Source organism: Perognathus longimembris, chromosome 8 (genome assembly GCF_023159225.1).
Source record: "Perognathus longimembris pacificus isolate PPM17 chromosome 8, ASM2315922v1, whole genome shotgun sequence".
NCBI classification, from domain to species: Eukaryota; Metazoa; Chordata; class Mammalia; order Rodentia; family Heteromyidae; genus Perognathus; species Perognathus longimembris.
The window spans coordinates 12,455,687-12,473,845 of record NC_063168.1 but is presented as its reverse complement, the minus strand read 5'-3'; the positions used below and the strand labels follow the sequence as shown (position 1 = coordinate 12,473,845).

General features: G+C 46.9%; 1 protein-coding gene across 1 annotated transcript; it reads left to right on the top strand.

Annotated features, from left to right (window-relative positions):
• Positions 1–12,644: 12,644 nt before the first annotated feature.
• Positions 12,645–16,565, top strand: Tex37 (testis expressed 37). The gene is made up of 3 exons (XM_048352202.1): positions 12,645–12,722; positions 14,195–14,287; positions 16,158–16,565. The coding sequence occupies exons 1-3, from the start codon at positions 12,645–12,647 to the stop codon at positions 16,563–16,565; spliced, it is 579 nt and encodes a 192-aa protein (XP_048208159.1).
• Positions 16,566–18,159: the final 1,594 nt, after the last annotated feature.

The window sequence follows — 18,159 nt, the reverse complement described above, 5'->3', positions numbered from 1 at the left end:
ATTCTAGTTCAAATTGGTGCATGGATTTGACGTCAGGTGGATAGCCCACTCATAGGAGGGCACAGGTTCCCTTGAAGCTCCCAGGCCTCAGGTGGTCAATTTACATAACTTATCATAATAAAGGGGAGCTTCCCTGGATAGGGTGGGGGAGAGCTTAGTGGAGATGGAGTTGGCTTCTGCTCTAATCTGAGCCTGAGTCAATCTGATGCCCCTCCATAGTCAATGATGGGGCTGGCCAGATCTGACCTCCTTATTACATAAATATTATGACTTATTATCAGATTGTCAAAGAAAATTAAAAAGGTTAAAGCTAGGCTCTGAGGAGCTCACACCTGTAATCCTAGTTACTTGGGAGGCTGCAATCTGAAAATTGTGGTTCAAAGCCAGCACAGGCAGGAAAGTCCTTGAGACGCTTGCCTCTAATTAACCATCAAAACAGCTGGGAGTGAAGGTGTTCTAGTGGTAGAGCTTCAGGTTGAGAGGGAAAAAAGCTAAGGTGTGTGCAAACCCCGAGTTCAAGACCTAGTACTAGCAGGTGCATGAGTGTGCATGCACACACCCACTCACACAGGTTATGATTGGCCAGTAACTTTTTTTTTTCAAGTATCAAACTTTTAAAAACTGTGTCAGTGGGCTCCTCTTATTTTATTTTATTTTCTTTGCCAGTCCTGGGGCTTGAACTCAGGGCCTGGGCACTGTCCCTGAGCGTCTTTTGCTCAAGGCTAACATTCTACCACTTGAGCCACAGTACTACTGGCTTTTTCTGTTTATGTGGTGCTGAGGAATCAAACCCAGGGCTCCATGCATGCTGGGCAAGCACTCTCCCACCAAGCCACATTCCCAGCCCCTCCTCTTACCTCTTCATAGAAGATGTTGGTGGTGTTGTTACCTGCTCTCATGGTATAGTTCTTCATTGAACACACTAATTTAAAATATAAGCCTAGTGAATTTAGGGCCATCTGATGAAGTTTCAATCCACAAGCTGGACAAGAAGAAAGGGAAATGGGGTAATAGAATGGCTCTAGTGATAGAACAGTTGCCCAGCAAGCATGAGGCTCTGAGAGAGAAATCATATTACAGAGGTTTAGTGACAGGTGACAGGCGAGGCAATACATGCACAACAGACACCCACCTTTGGGTAATGGTGCAGGCTAATGGTCATGGATACCACAGTGAACCTTCATATCCTGAGTTGGAGTACTGCCTGAAAATACTGCCGCGCAGGACTGCAGTTCAGGATCTCAAGATGCAGTCCTGGGCCGTCTCAGAGGGCTGCTTATATACCCCAAACAACGACAGGAATTTTCCCTTTAGCTTATCAATAGGGGCTTGTTACCTCCAAGAGGTGTCAGTCACACAGGTCAGGGCATCGATCTTCACTGGAGACCATCTAACTAGGTGGCAAAACAGGATGAAACTAGGGGTGTGTCAGGGGGGGGTTACAAGTGTGATCAACACAGAGCAAGACAAGTTCAAAACAAATTGATTGAATACATACATATATGTATGAATACATATGTATGAATACATATATAACTTTACAGCGGAGCCAGCTTCAGAAAAGTTTTACATTGAACAATACAGAACAGCATTAGCATTACTTTGCTGTTGAAAGCTAGCATAGCAACAGATTACTTATCTTCACCATTTGACCTTGTTTCTAGCTCAGAGTAAATGCTGAGATACTTGTTGTGGTTCTTGAAAAGCCAAGTGGCAAAGCAATATCCCAAAGAGAAACAGCAGGGCCATTTAAAATCTACACTGAGTTTTAGGGACTATCAGTGTAGGCATTTTCAGTAGGTAGAAGAGATCAAATTTACTAAGTATGAGCACTGCCATCGGCAGCAGGGTTGGGCCTTACAGTTGGATCCGCAGCAGCTCTTGTTAGATTCTGCCCAAGTGGGGCAGAACAGTACCTGGCACAGAGGGGCACTGACACCAGCCCTCAGAACCCAGGAAGGGCACCCAGGAATGAAGTCCATCAGCAGAGCCAAGTGTTGTTAGTCTGTGTTAGACATTCAGTTCTTCAGCTCTCTAGCTGTGTGGATCAGGGCAAGTCACTTAACTCCCTGAGCCTCAGGGTTCTCATCTTGAGGATGAGTTTATGAGGGGAACCCCTCCCCCCCTTTTTTAACCAGTACTGGAGCTTGAAGTCAGGGTCTTCACCTCTCCCTTGCTCAAGACTGGTGATCCTCCACTTGAGCTACACCTCTCACTGCTGTTTTATTTACTGGTTAGTTAGAGATAAGAGTCTTAAGACTTTCCTGGGCTGGCTTCCAATCTGGATCCTCAGATCTCAGCCTCCTCAGTGGCTGAGATGAGAGGCATGATCCACTGGTCCTTGGATGGGAAGCTCCTGCTTAAGCTGTTATAATAAACGAGGTGATCCTGGTGTTTTGCAGTGTCTGAGCCAAGTGTTAAATGATAGTGTGTCCTTAATACATGGTTACTGACTTATACTCATTAAAAAAAAAAGTAGGAATGATTTACAAAGCACCATTAAGGATGTGCTAACAGATCTCTTTTACAAATGAGCAAGTTGGGGCATAGAGAATTTGAGAAAGTTGATTAGAGTCAAGCTGCTACAGAGGGACAGATTCTTTACTACACTCCTGGGATGAGGGTTTTTTTTGTTTTTTGTTTTTGGATGAAAACAATCCTATGTGCTCAGTTCTGGACCCTATGGGGTTCCAGGTCCCTCTAAATTTAAGGTAGTAAGGAAATGTAGCTTCGTGGCCACGCACAAGCTTATTGTAGCACCAAGGGTGGGGACGTAAATCACTGGGAAGGAACAGAGCCAAGGCCTTGGCCTGCGATATGGTCCCTGGACCACTCATGTCTCACCACATGTACAAAATGGACGTGGAACACTGGTGTGGTTAGTTTGTCTGGTAGTTTCTGGGTGGGATGTACAGAAATACATGACAATACATTTGCACTATATGCCATGCTCATAGGCACAGTGATAGATTAGTCAGTGTTTTGGCATCTAGTTCTGGGGGGTAGCTCTTGTATTAGATAAGTTCAAGTCAGTGGACTATAAGACACAAGTCCAGGGCCACCGCAGGCTATAACGTAATGCTCACTTAGACTGTGTTAGAGGCACACAGAGAAACAGATTTTCCAGCTGGGAGGATGGGAAGTAAGGAAGCCAAAAGTACCTTTGTCCTCTCCGAAGCATTCCAAGCAGGCTGATTTAGAAGGTAGAACACAGCTACAAAGAATACAACTAAGGCAATTATTTGGAGGATTGTTTAATATGTATGTATGTATGTATGTATGTGTATGTGTGTATGTGTGTATGTATGTATGTGTATGTGTGTGTATGTATGTATGCATGTATGTATGTATGTATGTATTTTTTGTGCAGATCCTGGGCTTGAACTCAGGGCCTAGTGCTCAGGTCTAGTGCTCTATCCCTTGAGCCATAAGCGCCACTTCCAGTTTTTTGGTGGTTAGTAAGAGATTAGAGTCTCACTGACGTTCCTGCCCAGGTTGGCTTCGAACCACAATCTTCAGATCTCAGCCTCCCGAATAACTAGGATTATATGTATAAGCCACCAGGCACCCTGCTTGAAGGATGGCTTTAAAGGAGGGTCCTTAGACGTGCAGGGCTCCCTGACCCCTTCATGCAGTCCTATATAAAGGCTCTGCTTTCTTCATTCATTCCATCAGGGTCCTCTGAGTTAACAATAGGGGACAGGGCCGTTGTGACACCTTCTGCCCAACAATTCTATCTCCATGGTTAATGGGTGATAGAGCCCTTCCTTTGGTAGCAGGAGTCAGCGTTGCCATTCGAAGAGCTCAGAGCTGTCAGTTCTGGGGCGGGATCTGGGCACTCACTGTACTTCATCTGTTCCGATCTCTGATCCTTGAAAAGTATCTGAACACACTTCGAGCAAGGATGCCACTGCTCTACCAAATTACATTCAGATATTATTGTTCCAGAAATGAATACAGGAATGAATAGTTGTATAGTCTTTAAGTCAGAGAATGCAAAAATGGAAGACTACAACTAGGCAAGAAGAACGTCTCACAAAAATTCCTAAAGTGACATCCCCACTACATCTCTAAGGGTTTTGTTGGTTTTGTTTTTCAGTAGTATAGAATTGTCTGCACTATTTCTACTGAAATCTATGTGAAGCCAGTGGCTCACATCCATCATCCTGGCTACTCAGGAGGATGCGTTCTGAGGACTGTGGGTGGAAGGCAGCCCAGGCAGGAAAGTCAGTCAGTATTAATGTTATTGTTTTTGGTATCATCTTATAGCTGATATTGCTTGAAAACACACTGAGGAGCCTGTTGAAAAATCAACCTTTATTTCTAATTATTTTCTATAGCAGTGTGGATGGAATAGATGTAGGGTCACAAGTGTCTGCGTGAATACTTCACAGAAGATATCTAATCAGATGTTATGGGGTCCTGAAAGGCATGCTTTGGAAAAGGATATCACCCAGGTCTGATCCCAGACTTCAACACACAAAAGAACACACAGGAGCTTGCCCAGAACGCTGCTCCCGAGTTGGGAACTGATGTCTCATAGCTGTAATCCTGGCTACGCAGGAGGCTGATATCTGTGGATCACAGTTCAATGCCAGCCTGGACAGGAACGTCTGAGACTCTTTTCTCCAGTTAACCAGCAAAAAGCTAGAAATGGAAGTTACTGGTAAAGTGCCAGCCTTGAGTGGAAAAGCTAAAGGACAGCACCCAGGTCCTGAGTTCAAACTCCAGTAAGAGCATGCACAAAAACTGCGATCTCACGCGTTCCTCCAGCCTTCATCCAATTCTAATCTGGAAGACCTAAATTCATACCAGTCACCCCTTTCGGGGCAAAGACCCCATCTTAAGATTCACCAATCTACCGTCAAGGTGTCTATGACAAAAAAAAAAAGGTCCGTCTTGGCCTGCATGATGAGGCATGAGTGGACTGACCTCCAAGTGACTGAAGGCTCTGTCAACGCCATTCCGGGGAAGTCACTGCTGTCGGCACTTCGTCCCACAGGGGGGACACCAAGGGAGATGCTCTCCTAGATTACCCCTCTCACCAGGTCAGGGGAGGGGAGAACCAGGGTGTGACTTACTGATCACCTTGCCCTTTCAACAGCCAAAGGGCCCGACCCAGTACTGACCCTGGACGCACGTTCCCAAAAAGCATTTGAAAGAATTTAAGTTGACAGAGGAACAGGAGACAAAATAAGCTCGGTAAATGTGTTGCGGTGCTTGCTGTGCAAGGTGAGATCTTTTAGACACCATCTCCTTTCAGTTCCTTTTTATGGACCTCCCCATCATCCTGGTCATCGTCATTTCTATCAATGATGTCATCAATATTAGCCATCAATAAGGACTGAGTGCTTACAGAACGCAGCCTTGATTTATGACGGGGCAAGAGCCCAAAGGCTATTATCTTTCCCTCTGTTTCCAAGCCTTTGGGGACAAAAGCGTTTTATCCAGTTAACTCTGAGTGCATCGAAAGTATTATTTTTAAAAAAATATCTTCACCGAAATTGTTCCTTCCTGTCATGGTTACAAGCACCTCTTCATAGCAGCTCATCTGAAGACCTAGCTTATGTTCTTTAAAGAGTTGTTAATATTTCACAATGCCTATATGCTCATATTTAATCAATTTCTGCTTCTATAGATGTAGGGGGTGGTGCAGGTTTCTGTGTTTTCAAGCAATGCTATTGTGAACTGTGTCACTCCCTGTTATTGCATAAGGCCTTGATATAAGACTGGAAGTACAGCTGCTAGGTGAAAGGCAGGGCCATTGACATTTCTGGCAGCCATCTCCAACTGCCTTGCAAAAGGTTTTGGAAATTCATACTTTGAAATGGTATACGAATCACTACCAGATTGCTCATGTCAGTACTGGACACTATATCGGGAAGAAGCTATAGCTTTATGATTGGATATCTTAATAACTTACCCGTAAGACGGGAGGAATAAGGAAGTAGGAGTCGTCGTGAGGCAGGACTGAGGGGTGTTGGGAGATTTTTGTGTCTGTCTTGGACAGTGTGCATGCTTTCTTTATGCTGAGATGCAATAACAGAGGAAGAACTCTTCTGTCTGTATCATGGTTACAGTGCTTTTGCTTGCTATCGGTGTCCTAGAAACTGCTCACACTCTGTGGGAGAATACCACAGCCCCTCTGTGGAGGTCCTGGCTGGGTTACTCATCTCTTTCTTAGGGAGTTTCAGGATCTTGTTTAAAGCTTAAGTTCCAGCAACTAGGTCACTCTCTTTAGAGATCCATCCTCTTTTTTTTTTTTTTTTTGCCAGTCCTGGGGCTTGGACTCAGGGTCTGAGCACTGTCCCTGGCTTCTTTTTGCTCAAGGCTAGCACTCTGCCACTTGAATCACAGCGCCACTTCTGGCCTTTTCTATATATGTGGTGCTGGGGAATTGAACCTAGGGCCTCATGTATACGGGGCAAGCACTCTTGCCACTAGGCCATATCCCCAGCCCACTATCCTCTTTCTTATCAGCCACTCAGAGGCCATTTATGACCCAAAGGGCCAGCTGAGGCTGGAGTCCTCCTTCTGTCAGTTACTGGAAAGACCCTGAGCAAGTCATTTATTGTAATGGTTAATTCTTTTTATCAATGCAACTGGGCTAAGAGTTGCCCAGGTAGCTGGTAAAGCACAGTTTCTGGTTATGTCTATGGGGGTGGTTCCACAGAGAGTAAGCATTTGAAACTGTGGGCTGAAAGATGATTGCCCTTCCTGGTGTGAGCAGGCAATTGTCCAGTCCACCAAGGACACAGATAGAATGAAAGACAGAGAAAGGGCAATGGGGCTGGGAATATGGCCTAGTGGCAAGAAAGCTTGCCTCATATACATGAAGCCCTGGGTTCGATTCCCCAGCACCACATATATAGAAAACGGCCAGAAGTGGTGCTGTGGCTCAAGTGGCAGAGTGCTAGCTTTGAGCACAAAGAAGCCAGGGACAGTGCTCAGGCCCTGAGTCCAAGGCCCAGGACTGGCAAAAGAAAAAAAAAGAGAAAAGGCAATCAATAGTCTCTTTGCTTGAGCTGGGCCATGCATCTTCTGCCTTTGTACTTTGGAGCTCCTGCTTCTTGTGCTTTCAGTGAGCCTGAAATATACCATTGACCTCCCCAGCGCTCTAGCTTGCAGATAGAAAGCTTCTTTTCTGTCCATATTATATATTTCTCCTCACTGGTCTATGAAAGGCTACCATTCTTCAGATGGCTGACATGTTTAACAACTACTCTTGTTTATGGAGCACGAGGTTTACATTTGGCCCTGGGTTCAGGAGACCTTCAGATTCTACTCCATTCTATGTAGGCATACATTCCTGTTCTTATTTCCCCACTTTAGAAGGAAGTGGAGATGTGAGAATAAGTAAATCATTTGAAGACACTTTGTGAATAGCAGAACCAAGTTGAAGTACACAGTCAGGCCACTTGAAAACTCAACCTCCCTGTGAGAGTCTGTATTCCTCAAGCCAGCATTGAAGACTTTCAACGTCCAACTCTAAGACTAGCGTCTTCTAGCCTCCCCTTTTTCATGCAAATATACCAAAGTCAGGATGTCAAAATGACTACTGGACAAGATGTGTCTGGCAAGCTTAGAAGAAAAAAGTGCCAGTCATGGAATCTCAACCCTGGGGAGGCTGGAGACCGGGCCAAGAGGGTCAGAAGTGCGAGGCCCCTTGTGTGGCTACCGTCATGGGTTTGAGACTAGCCTAGCCAGTTCTGTCTCAAAAAACAAAAGAAAAAAAAAAAGAGGAAAAAGCAATTGAAATCTTCCTTAGGAAAACATATATAGCATAACATTTATTTATATTTATACTTCATATTATACACAAAGACGTGGACTGGCTTATCTGCTGAAGAGGAAGAGGATGTAGGCAGAGGTAAGTATCAGGGAAGTGGTTCTTGCCAAAGGTCAGTCAGTGGCGGAGCCGAAGGGTGTGGTGGGTTTGGTGCAGAGAAAGCTCTTCAGTGAAGACTTGATTTCATCACCACAGGTCCCCCGCCATTTGCCAGTCCCCCTCAGCATGGAGGACTTGTCTCTGACTGCATTCCCTGCCTGAATAGCTTGGTCTTCTCCCTTACCGATTTGTAAACTGTTTGGTGATGGAAACTTTATTTACCGTGTGTGTGAGCTAATGAAGCTCAGAGACAGAACCAAGGCCCTGAATTCAAACCCCAAGACTGGCACCCAAAAAATTTTAAAAAGTCAAATAAAAATAAAACAAAAATATTTAAAGTCAAGTTTCTTAGCTTTGAACAAGAATTGTATCAAACAGGAAAAAAAAAACAAAACAGGTGGGTTAGGAGAACACCAAGTTAGAAACAAACTTCCAGCTAAAAATAACAATCTGAACACTCGGCTCTTTCCCCAAACCTGTGGGCGTGTGTGTGTGGGCGTGGGGGGGGCGTGTGTGTGTGTGTGTGTGTGTGTGTGTGTGTGTGTGTGTGCGCGCGCATGCGCACAATACCAGTCTTGGGGCTTGAACTCAGAATCTGGCTGTCCTTAAGCTTCTTTTGCTCAAGGTTAGTGCTCTACCATTTGAACCAGAGCTGTACTTCTGGCTTTCTGGTGATTAATTGGAGATAAGAATCTCATGGACTTTCCTGCCTAGGCTGGCTTTAAACTGTGATCCTCAGGTCTCAGCCTCCTGAGTAGTAAGGTTATAGGGGTGAGCCACTGGTGCCCAGTTTGTATTTCCCATCTTTAATCATTCACACACACACACACACACACACACACACACACACACACCATGCAATCTAGCAACATGCCTTACTTAACTATACAATACAGATGCCCCCTTTTTCTCTGTGGTCACTCTTAACATGGTTTCAAGTCACCTATAGCCAACCACACACCAAAAATATTAAATCCCGACCACATAATTCCTAACTTTTAAATAACTATACAACATATTATTCTAACCATCCTATTCTATTACTAGTCCTTGTTCTGAATATCCCACTGCATCTAGCTTATAAATTGCACTTTGTCATAGATCTGATAAAGAGCTTCTTCCGTGCTTAGGATTAAAATATGGTAGACAAGGAGTGGGCACTGTCTTGGAGCTCGGGTGCTGAGCTTGGATGTACCCACCATAAGTGTGAACAATAAAGGCCACGGCCCAGGGCTCCGGGTGCATTTAAACAACATCACAGGCTCTCTTGGTGTTATTTCCTATGTGCTGTCTACACAGCCCTCCACCCCAGCCATCCTCCATCCAGCTGTGATTGCCTGACTGCCTTATTCCTAGAAACCTGGGCTTCAGCTCCCTCCTCTACAAACAGCAAGCGGCAACCCTGCAGATCCTCAGAGTGGATCAATCCTAAGAACCCTCATGCTAGCTGATGCTTCTCATGTGGCAAGGCTGGAGATCGATCCTGTGTCCTGGGTCACCAGAGCCTGCACGGGGCAGGTGAAGGAGTGCTTGTGGGGACACAGACCTGCCTGCAGCACAAACACATCATCTTCAGAGCTGTCCCCTTGAAAGCTGACAGGGTCAGTGCTGGGTGTCCTCACCCCTCCCCGGAGAGGTGTCCAGGCCTCCACCGAGTACCTCTGCCCAGGTGGCTTCCTCTTGCCTGCCCTGCTGCTTCAGGTCCCGAATGAAGTTAAGGGTTTGCTTTCGGTTGGTTTGTTTGCTTTGATTGTTTGTTCTGTCCTGAATGAAGGGGTCTCCATTTCTGCTTGGAGCCTCCTGGCCAAGGTCCCTTTTTGGGGAAGAGTATTTGCTAAGCCCTTCCAGGCTCCAGGATCCCAGAGAGGGGGTGATGCCCTGCTGGGTGGGGAGGGGGCCTTTGTAGTGTCGCCTTGCTGTTTGTGGTTCTGGCTCTCAGGGAAGGATTGCTCCTAATTAAAGGCGTAAATGCTTTAATCCCTGGCCTGGGGGCTTCCCATGGTGCATTAGCAGTATTAGGAAGGAAATGGATTGTAATCCCTTTAATATAAGCCTGGAGGAACTTGGGGGCTTCTGGTTTGAGAGAAGAATTTCCTCCTGTGATTTAACAATATTAACATGCTGAATTTGCATAGACAGAAAGTTGGGGCCCAGTGCTCTGTCCCTCCAGGCTACGAGAGGTGAAGTGGGAGTCACTCCTGAAGGCTTTGGGACCTTTCCCAATTATTGGTAAACTCCTACAGCACAAGGAGGCAGAGCCAAGAAACTGAGGCATGATTCTATCTTTTAACTTTTCATATGCAACTATTTTATCAGTAAGGAAATGTGGATTTAGAGGCAAATACCTTCACAATGCTGATAGTTATTGAACCCTGTTCACATGTTTGCTGGTTTTTTGGGTTTTTTTTTCAGGTACTGAGGAGTTAGGGCCTGGGCACTGTCCCTGAGGGTTTTTGCTCAAGGCTGGTACTCTACCACTTGAGCCACAGTGCAATTTCTGGCTTTTTTCTGTTTATGTGGTACTGAGGAATCAAACCCAGGGCTTCATGCATGCTAGACAAGTATTGTACCACTAAGCCACATTCCCAGCCCTGTCCGGGAACTTTTGTGGTCAAGGCTGGTACTCTACCACTTGAGCCACAGGTGTGCTCTCTGATCTATGGTGGCTAGTTGTAGTTAAATGAGTCTCACAGACTTTGCTGTCTGGGCTAGCTTTGAATCTCCATCCTGAGGTCAGTGGCATGAGCCATCAGTGCCGGACTACATCTTTTCAAATAACCTTTATTTTACTATAACCATGCTTCTACATTCATGTTGGTCTTCATACTGCAATTAGTTTTTCTCACCCTGTACAATTTGAACCTGAAACTCATATGTGATTTTGAAACTTAGAACAAACCAGCCACCTGCACGTGTATACTGCCAGCTACTGGGGAGGGCTGAGGCACGAGGATCATTTGAGCCCCCAAGTTCAAGACTGGGCAGTATAGTCAGGTCATGTCTCAAAAATTAAAACAGGATTAGCTTTCTGGTTTAACTCCCACCTCCTGTAAGTATAGAAAAGCTCTTGCCTTGTATCCAGAGCCCAAGAACCATAAATAACCTAACTGTCCTGTACTTCAGAAATGTCAGGGGTTAGTTGCATCCTGAAAACTTTCAAATTTATAACAATGTAACATGTTGTGGCAATCCATTAGTCTGCTGCAGCCTGAGGTGGAGGGAAGCCTGGGCATGCGCAAACCAGCATCTCAACCTTTCCTAGACTGGGGGGCTCCCTGGGGTGCAGTGATAATCCCAGTCCTCCAAAGTGTGTGCTTATCAGGTTGTTCCTGGGGATTGTTGAATTTTGTTGTTAATTGTCACTGCACTGGAGCTCAGTAGCAGAGGTGCCCCCCAAAAGCCTGCTGGCATGGACCTGTGATCTTGCCACCCCTCTACCTTCTGCTTGCTGCCTTGGCCTTCTTGGAGGCAGCAGGGTGTGCTTTGTTGCTGGGGATGGGCTCTGTAGGGCTACATCAACCACCATCCTGAAAAATGAGACAGTGTTCATCCTCCATGGTGGTAGTGTGTGTGTGTGTGTGTGTGTGTGTGTGTGTGTGTGTGTGTGTGTGTGCGCCTCCTGGGCTTGAACTCAGGGCCTAGGCACTGTCTTTGAGCTTTTTTTTGGTCAAGGCTAGCACTCTATCACTTGAGCCACAGCTCCAACTTTGGGCATTTTGGGGTAGTTAATTGGAGATAAATGTCTTCCAGACTTTCCCGCCAGGGCTGGCTTCAAACCATGATCCTCAGATCTCAGTCCCCTGAGTAGCTAGGACTTTAGGCAGGAGCCGCCAGCGCCGGGGTCCTGTAAGCCTTTAAAACACTACCCAACCCACCAGCAACATCATTGTGTCGCATGTCCGGAAGGTTCTCTGCCGGGGAATTGACTCACCTCTTCACTTAGAAGCCATCAGCTTCCCTACCGGGATGGGACTCCAACTGTACTCACAGTCACCTGCCCACCCCACCCCCAGATCTGGACCCCCACCTTACCCAGGCACCCCGAGGCTCTAACGGCTCACCTCAGAAACCTGGGAGCTAGCTCTGTGTCTTGCTCCTGCTGCTTCCGAGTAATGAGTAAATCGTGTAGAGTCAACTTCCTAAGTACCTGTCAACCCCACGTGCTTCTCTTCCGATCTGCGGTCATCCGACAGTCGCCAAGACCATGGTCCTGTGTAAAGACTGGGACTACAGATGTGCAACGTTGCACCCCATTGTTGAGATGGGGTCTCATGAACTTTTTGGTTGGGGCTGGCCTCAAACCAAGATCCTCCCGATCTCTTCTTCCCAGGTAGATAGGATTACAGGCATGTTCCGTTATATTCTGCTATTCTGAGCCAGCCTCTCAGAGAACAGAGGCCCACAGGTGGCTATGGTCTACGGCCAATTCACCTGCTCCCCTTGGAAGTCAGTCAGTGAGTGTTCTGCTTGCTTCTCTCTCCTGGAAGAGCCTGTCCTGTGCAGTCCTGGGAAGCCCCCATGCCGCCTGCTCCGCAAGTTTACCCCTCCCGTCCCCCCCACCCCCCACCGGCCCAGCAGCTCTCTCTGTGAGGAGTAAGCCAGGGCAGGGACAGGGGAGCTGACTCGCAGGAGGGTGGGGTGGCCACGCACATCACAATGGCCCGGTGATGGCAGCAGCCTGCATCGCTCAGGCCAGGCCTGCTCAGGGCTGAGCGGAGACAGGGAAGCAGTGCTGTAGTTGCTAACAGAATTCTCCATGCCTTATCAGTGGCGGCGGCGGCGGCAGCAGAAGCTGGATGAGAAGGAAGATCCCTGTGCCTGGCTCAAGGCAGGGGTGAGTTCTCTGTGTGTGGATGTTGGCGGTTGGTGCAGAAGGAACCCAGGGCTCGGCTACCTGGCCGCCACCCTGCTGGCCACGGCCTGGTAAACAGGGAGGGCAGGAAGCAGCGGTCCCTGGGGATGAAATGGAATCCTCAACACAAAAGTTTTTTTAAATAAATACTAAAAACATTTTTAAAAATAAAGGTGATGGGCTGGGAATGTAGCCTAGTGGTAAAGTGCTTGCTTAGCATATACGAAGCCCTGGGTTCAATTACCCAGTACTATATATACCATATATATATGCCAGAAGTGGCGCTGTGGCTCAAGTGGTAGAGCCCTAGCCTTGAGCAAAAAGAAGCCAGGACAGTGCTCAGGCTGAGTCCAAGCCCCAGGACTGGCAACAACAACAACAACAAAAAAAGTGCTATACAGAGAGGGTTACGGGTACATGAGTCAGGTGAAGAGTCCATTTCTTTTTGGACAATGTCACCCCTTCCCTCCCTCTCTCCCAGTTTTTCCCTCCCATCCCCACCCACAATTTGTACAGTTCATTTTCTTTTTTTCTTTTTTTTTTTGGGGGGGGGAGCCAGTCCTGGGGCTTGGACTCAGGGCCTGAGCACTGTCCCTGGCTTCTTCTTGCTCAAGGCTAGCACTCTGCCACTTGAGCCACAGCGCCACTTCTGGCCATTTTCTGTATATGTGGTGCTGGGGAATTGAACCTAGGGCCTCATGTATACGAGGCAAGCACTCTTGCCACTAGGCCATATCCCCAGCCCCATGTACAGTTCATTTTCAACATAGTGTCTAGTGAGTGCCCCTGCTGCATTTGTTCACCCTTTGTCCTACCATTTCTCTGCCCCCCCCCATTACTACCCCCTTGGCACAAATTTAAGGGTCCCTGTACAGATGGCACTGTGAGCTCAGAGACTCACCGTGCGGGGGCAGCAAGGTCTCCCCTCGGGGGCTTCAGGGCTGTCCTTCTCCCAGCACCCAGGCTCTGAGCTCTAGCCTCATGGGGGAAAAAAAATCAAAGCAGAGGTGAGAAGGTTTAACACTCAGGAAGCAGAGAACATAAAGAACGGCAAAAATGTTTGGGGCAAGTGGCATTTAATCTGCAAGGGAAATAGTGGGTGCTGCAGCGAGGCACCCAGTCCGGGAGCGGAGGGATGGAGGAACAGCAGCCGGCCATGAAGGACTCCAAATGCCAGGCCCCAAAGCCAGCCTTTGTCCTGCACAAAATGAGAAGCCTTTGAAGGGCTTTAAATGGGAGAATGACAAGTCAGAGCTTTCATTGTGTGGTCTCGTTTTCCTTTCCTTCTTTCCCTTCATTCCTCCCTACCTGCTTCCTGCCTTTTCCTTCCTTGCTTGCTTTTGGTCTGAGACTGGGACTCAGGTATGTGATAACTTGCTTTCACTTATTGCTGATGCTCTACCATTTGAACCATGCCTCCAACCCCACATTGTGCACTCTCTCTTGTCCTTTAGGTCCGTGTAGATTTAGACATATACCAAAGCTCTTACATGGTGGACTACAAGCCTTATGGAAAGCAAAAATACTCGAGTGTCTCACCACAAGAGGTAAGAAGGCGCCCATTCAATTGTCCAGGGACGCTATCTTTATTTCCATGTGGACACATGGCATGTCCCTAAAGCACATATAACTTAGAGAGTTGTTTACTTGTGCTGATACTGGGGCTCGAATCTTCGAGGCCTGGTGTTCTCATTTGGGATTTCTGCTCAAGACTGGAGCTCTACTACTTGAGTCATGCCTCTAGCCCAACTTTTTTTTTTTTTAATTGGAGATAAGTGTTTCACAGACTTTTCTACTTGGGCTAGCTTTGAATTACAGTTCTCAGATCTCAACCTTCTGAGTAGTTAGGATTACAAGGTGAGCTACTGGCAACTGATCAGCTTAGAGCTGTGTACATGTGTGTACATATGTGTGTGTGTACACATGCATATGTATTAAAATGTACATCAAACATAAATCATGTACATAAAAGTTTGCAAATAAATCAGGTTCTGGTGGCTCACACCTATAATTCTAGTTGCTCAGGAGGCTGAGACCTGAAGATTGTGATTCCAAAGCAGCCTGGGCAGAAAAATCTGAGGCTCTTTTTTCCAATTTACCAGTTAAAACAAAAGTTGGAGCTGTGCCTCAAGTGGCAGAGTAAAAAACCTAAGGGACAATGCCTAGGCCCTAAGTTCAAGCCCCAGTTCTCCCTCTTTCTCTCCCTCCCTCTCTCTCTCTCTCTCACACACATACACACTTGTGCAATGGCTCTTCATGTCCTAGAGTGAAGAACCACTGCACACGTAAGTAGCATCCCTTACCGTGAGGTTCAGATCAGGGCTTTCCAAAAGGTTGGACTGATGTCTGTGGTAACTAGCACTGGGAGGCCCTTTATGTAACTGCAGTCTTGGAATAATCAGGCTTTGATGTCTTGTGAAAATTTGGTGGGTATAAAATCATTTCTTGTAGTCGTATTTATTTCACCATTAATGAGGGTGGACATTTCTCTCTTATTTTGGAGATTTACTCTCTTTTAAAATATCTGTTTCTGTCATTTGTCTATTTCTCCATTGTTTTATCTTTTTCTTATTAATTTGCAGGAATTCTTTAAGTATCCTGAGTGTGTTTCACTTGTTAGGGGTGTGTGTGTGTGTGTGTGTGTGTGTGTGTGTGTGTGTGTGTGTAAGCTGGGATTTAAGGATACCAGTTCAAAGCTAGCCTGGGTAGAAAAGCTGGTGAGACTCTTATCTTCAATTAGCCAGCAAAAAGCTAAAAGTGGAGCTGTGGTTCAAGTGACAGAGCATCAAGCCTTAAGTGAAAAGTCTAGGAGACAGTGCCCAGATCCTGAGTTCAAGCGCACACACACACACACACACACACACACACACACACAGATCGATAGGCAGATAGGTCACAGGCCTCCAATGAGAAGCACAAATACATGTGTGTTTCATTATGTACCAAATCATTTCTTGGGTTTTATGTGGTCCATGGGTTCACCATTCCCACCCCTGAGAACATCATCATACAGACTAAAATAATTTGAGTTATTTGTGTATAAACCAAGGTGGAGGAGATATATACATATGTTGGTGTATATATAAAATATTTCTCAAAAGAGTTTTCTAAAGCCCCATTGGCAACAGTGGTTTCTCCTGCAGACAGGAACCAAAGGAGGAAGGAACAGGAAACAGACTGACTTCTTTCGTTTGGTGGGACTGGGACTTGAACTCAGGGCCTCAGTCAAAGGGGCTCTCACTTGAGTCACACCTCCAGCCCTAGACTTCATAGCATACCCTTTCGGCTGAGTCTGGTTCCTGCTTCGTTGTGTATATTAATATTCAGCATTTCAACAAGAAGGACATGTGCTCTCTCTTGGAAGTGTCCAAGGGCCCCCCCCATCACCCCTCTTTTCGGTGTCATTTGTTTTCACAGCAGGCAAAGCTTGACAGGCAACTCCGGAGCAAGGAGTTTTATAAACCCATCCTGCATGTCAACCCCAGACTGCAGGACGGGTTCCCCGCCTTCCAGAGACCCCACATGACCGCCAGGGACCTGGGGCTGCCCGGCTTCTTCCCACCCCAGGATAACATGGCCACAGCCGGAGGCCAGTGCTTGGCTGGCAGTGTCTGCCCCCTGGAAGGCATGGCATTGCCGGCCTTGACCATGCCGAGACGCCTCGGCCCGAGGATGGACCTGCGGGGCCTGCTGGACCCCACGTCCCTGCCCGGCCAGCAGGAGGACAAAGCCCTTCCCCTGCCGGGCAGCCTCGACCCGCACCACTGGACAAGCAAGGTCCCCTTACTGGATCCGCTGGGACCATCGATGCCATTTTACCAGTAGAACCGTGAGAACAGCCGCCAAGGGCTGTCCTGCGGACGTTCACGCTACTGCCCACCTGTGGGAAACGGACAATAAACCCAAAGGGATGTAACTGCAGCACCAGGACTGTGTGTGTTCTGCCTCATCTGCCTTGGGGGGAGGGGGTGCAGCATCTTCCCCACTGCGGGGGAGGGGCGGGAGAGGGAAAGAAGGAGGGAGAGAGAATCCATAGGTATGGAAGAAGGATCAGCATTCTTCCTCTTCTTTAAGAAAATAATTTCATTATTATTAAGGTATTGTACAGAGCGGTTACCATTTCATAAGTCAGGTAATGAGTACCTTTTTCCTTCCTTCCTTCCTTCCTTCCTTCCTTCCTTCCTTCCTTCCTTCCTTCCTTCTCTCTCTTTTTCCAGACAATGTATTCTTCCTCTTCTTTTTTTTTTTGGCCAGTCCTGGGCCTTGGACTCAGGGCCTGTGCACTGTCCCTGGCTTCTTCCCGCTCAAGGCTAGCACTCTGCCACTTGAGCCACAGCGCCGCTTCTGGCCGTTTTCTGTATATGTGGTGCTGGGGAATCGAACCTAGGGCCTCGTGTATCCGAGGCAGGCACTCTTGCCACTAGGCTATATCCCCAGCCCCCTTCCTCTTCTTATAACGTGACGAATGTCAAGCTAGGTCGTTCGTTCATACCTGTAATCCTGGCTACCCAAGAGGCTGACATCTGAGGATCACAGTTTAAAGCCTGGCAGGAAAGTCTGTGAGACACTTATTTCCAATTAACTATAAAAAGTGGGAAGCAGAAGTGTGGCTCGGGTGGTAGAGTGTGAATCTTGAGTGAAAAAGCTAAAGGACAGTGACCAGGCCTTGAGTTCAAGCTCCAGTATTGGTGCGCATTCACATACTAAAATTCTTAAACCGGGGAGGTATGTCAGTGGCAGACTCGTGCCTGGAATATGCAAGGCTCTGGCTTTCACCCCCAGCACGGGGAATGGGGGGGTGGGTGGGGGTGGTATCCTTTATTCTCCTTTCCACAAAGAATAATAGCACACACACTTTGGGATTATTTCCAAATGAGAAATTCTTGTGTCCCAGGAAACTAACTTCTAAATTTAGGCAGAAACTGATGGGAAAAAAAATGCATTAAAAATTCTGGTATGGAATTGCAACTGCTTTGTACAACTTCTTCATGCTATATTTTTTAAATGGATGGCCAGAAAAGGCATTCTGGTTTGCATTTCCAGCCACAGTGTATTCGAGAATTCTTTCACTACCTTTTTATGAACATGGGCAACTCTTCAGAAATTTTGCCATGTGTTAGTGGAAAAAACATGGAATTCCATTGTTGCTCTCATGGGCATGTCCTTGGTGAGCAGTTCAGATTGATTTTATTTCCTGGTTGTTGTTGTTTTAAAAAAACCAAAGCAAAACAAAGTTATCTTGCTTTAAAAAACAAAAAAAGCAAAACTACAAAGCATCTGTGCTTTGCCGATGACACCCGTGGTGGCTAAATCCTTGCAGTCAGCCCGCGCAGAGTGTAAGCCTCTGGTCCCCCTCGGTAGGAGGGGGGTCACTGTACCTCCAGGTTGGGGCGCCGGCCCAGTGATTTTGGTGAATGTA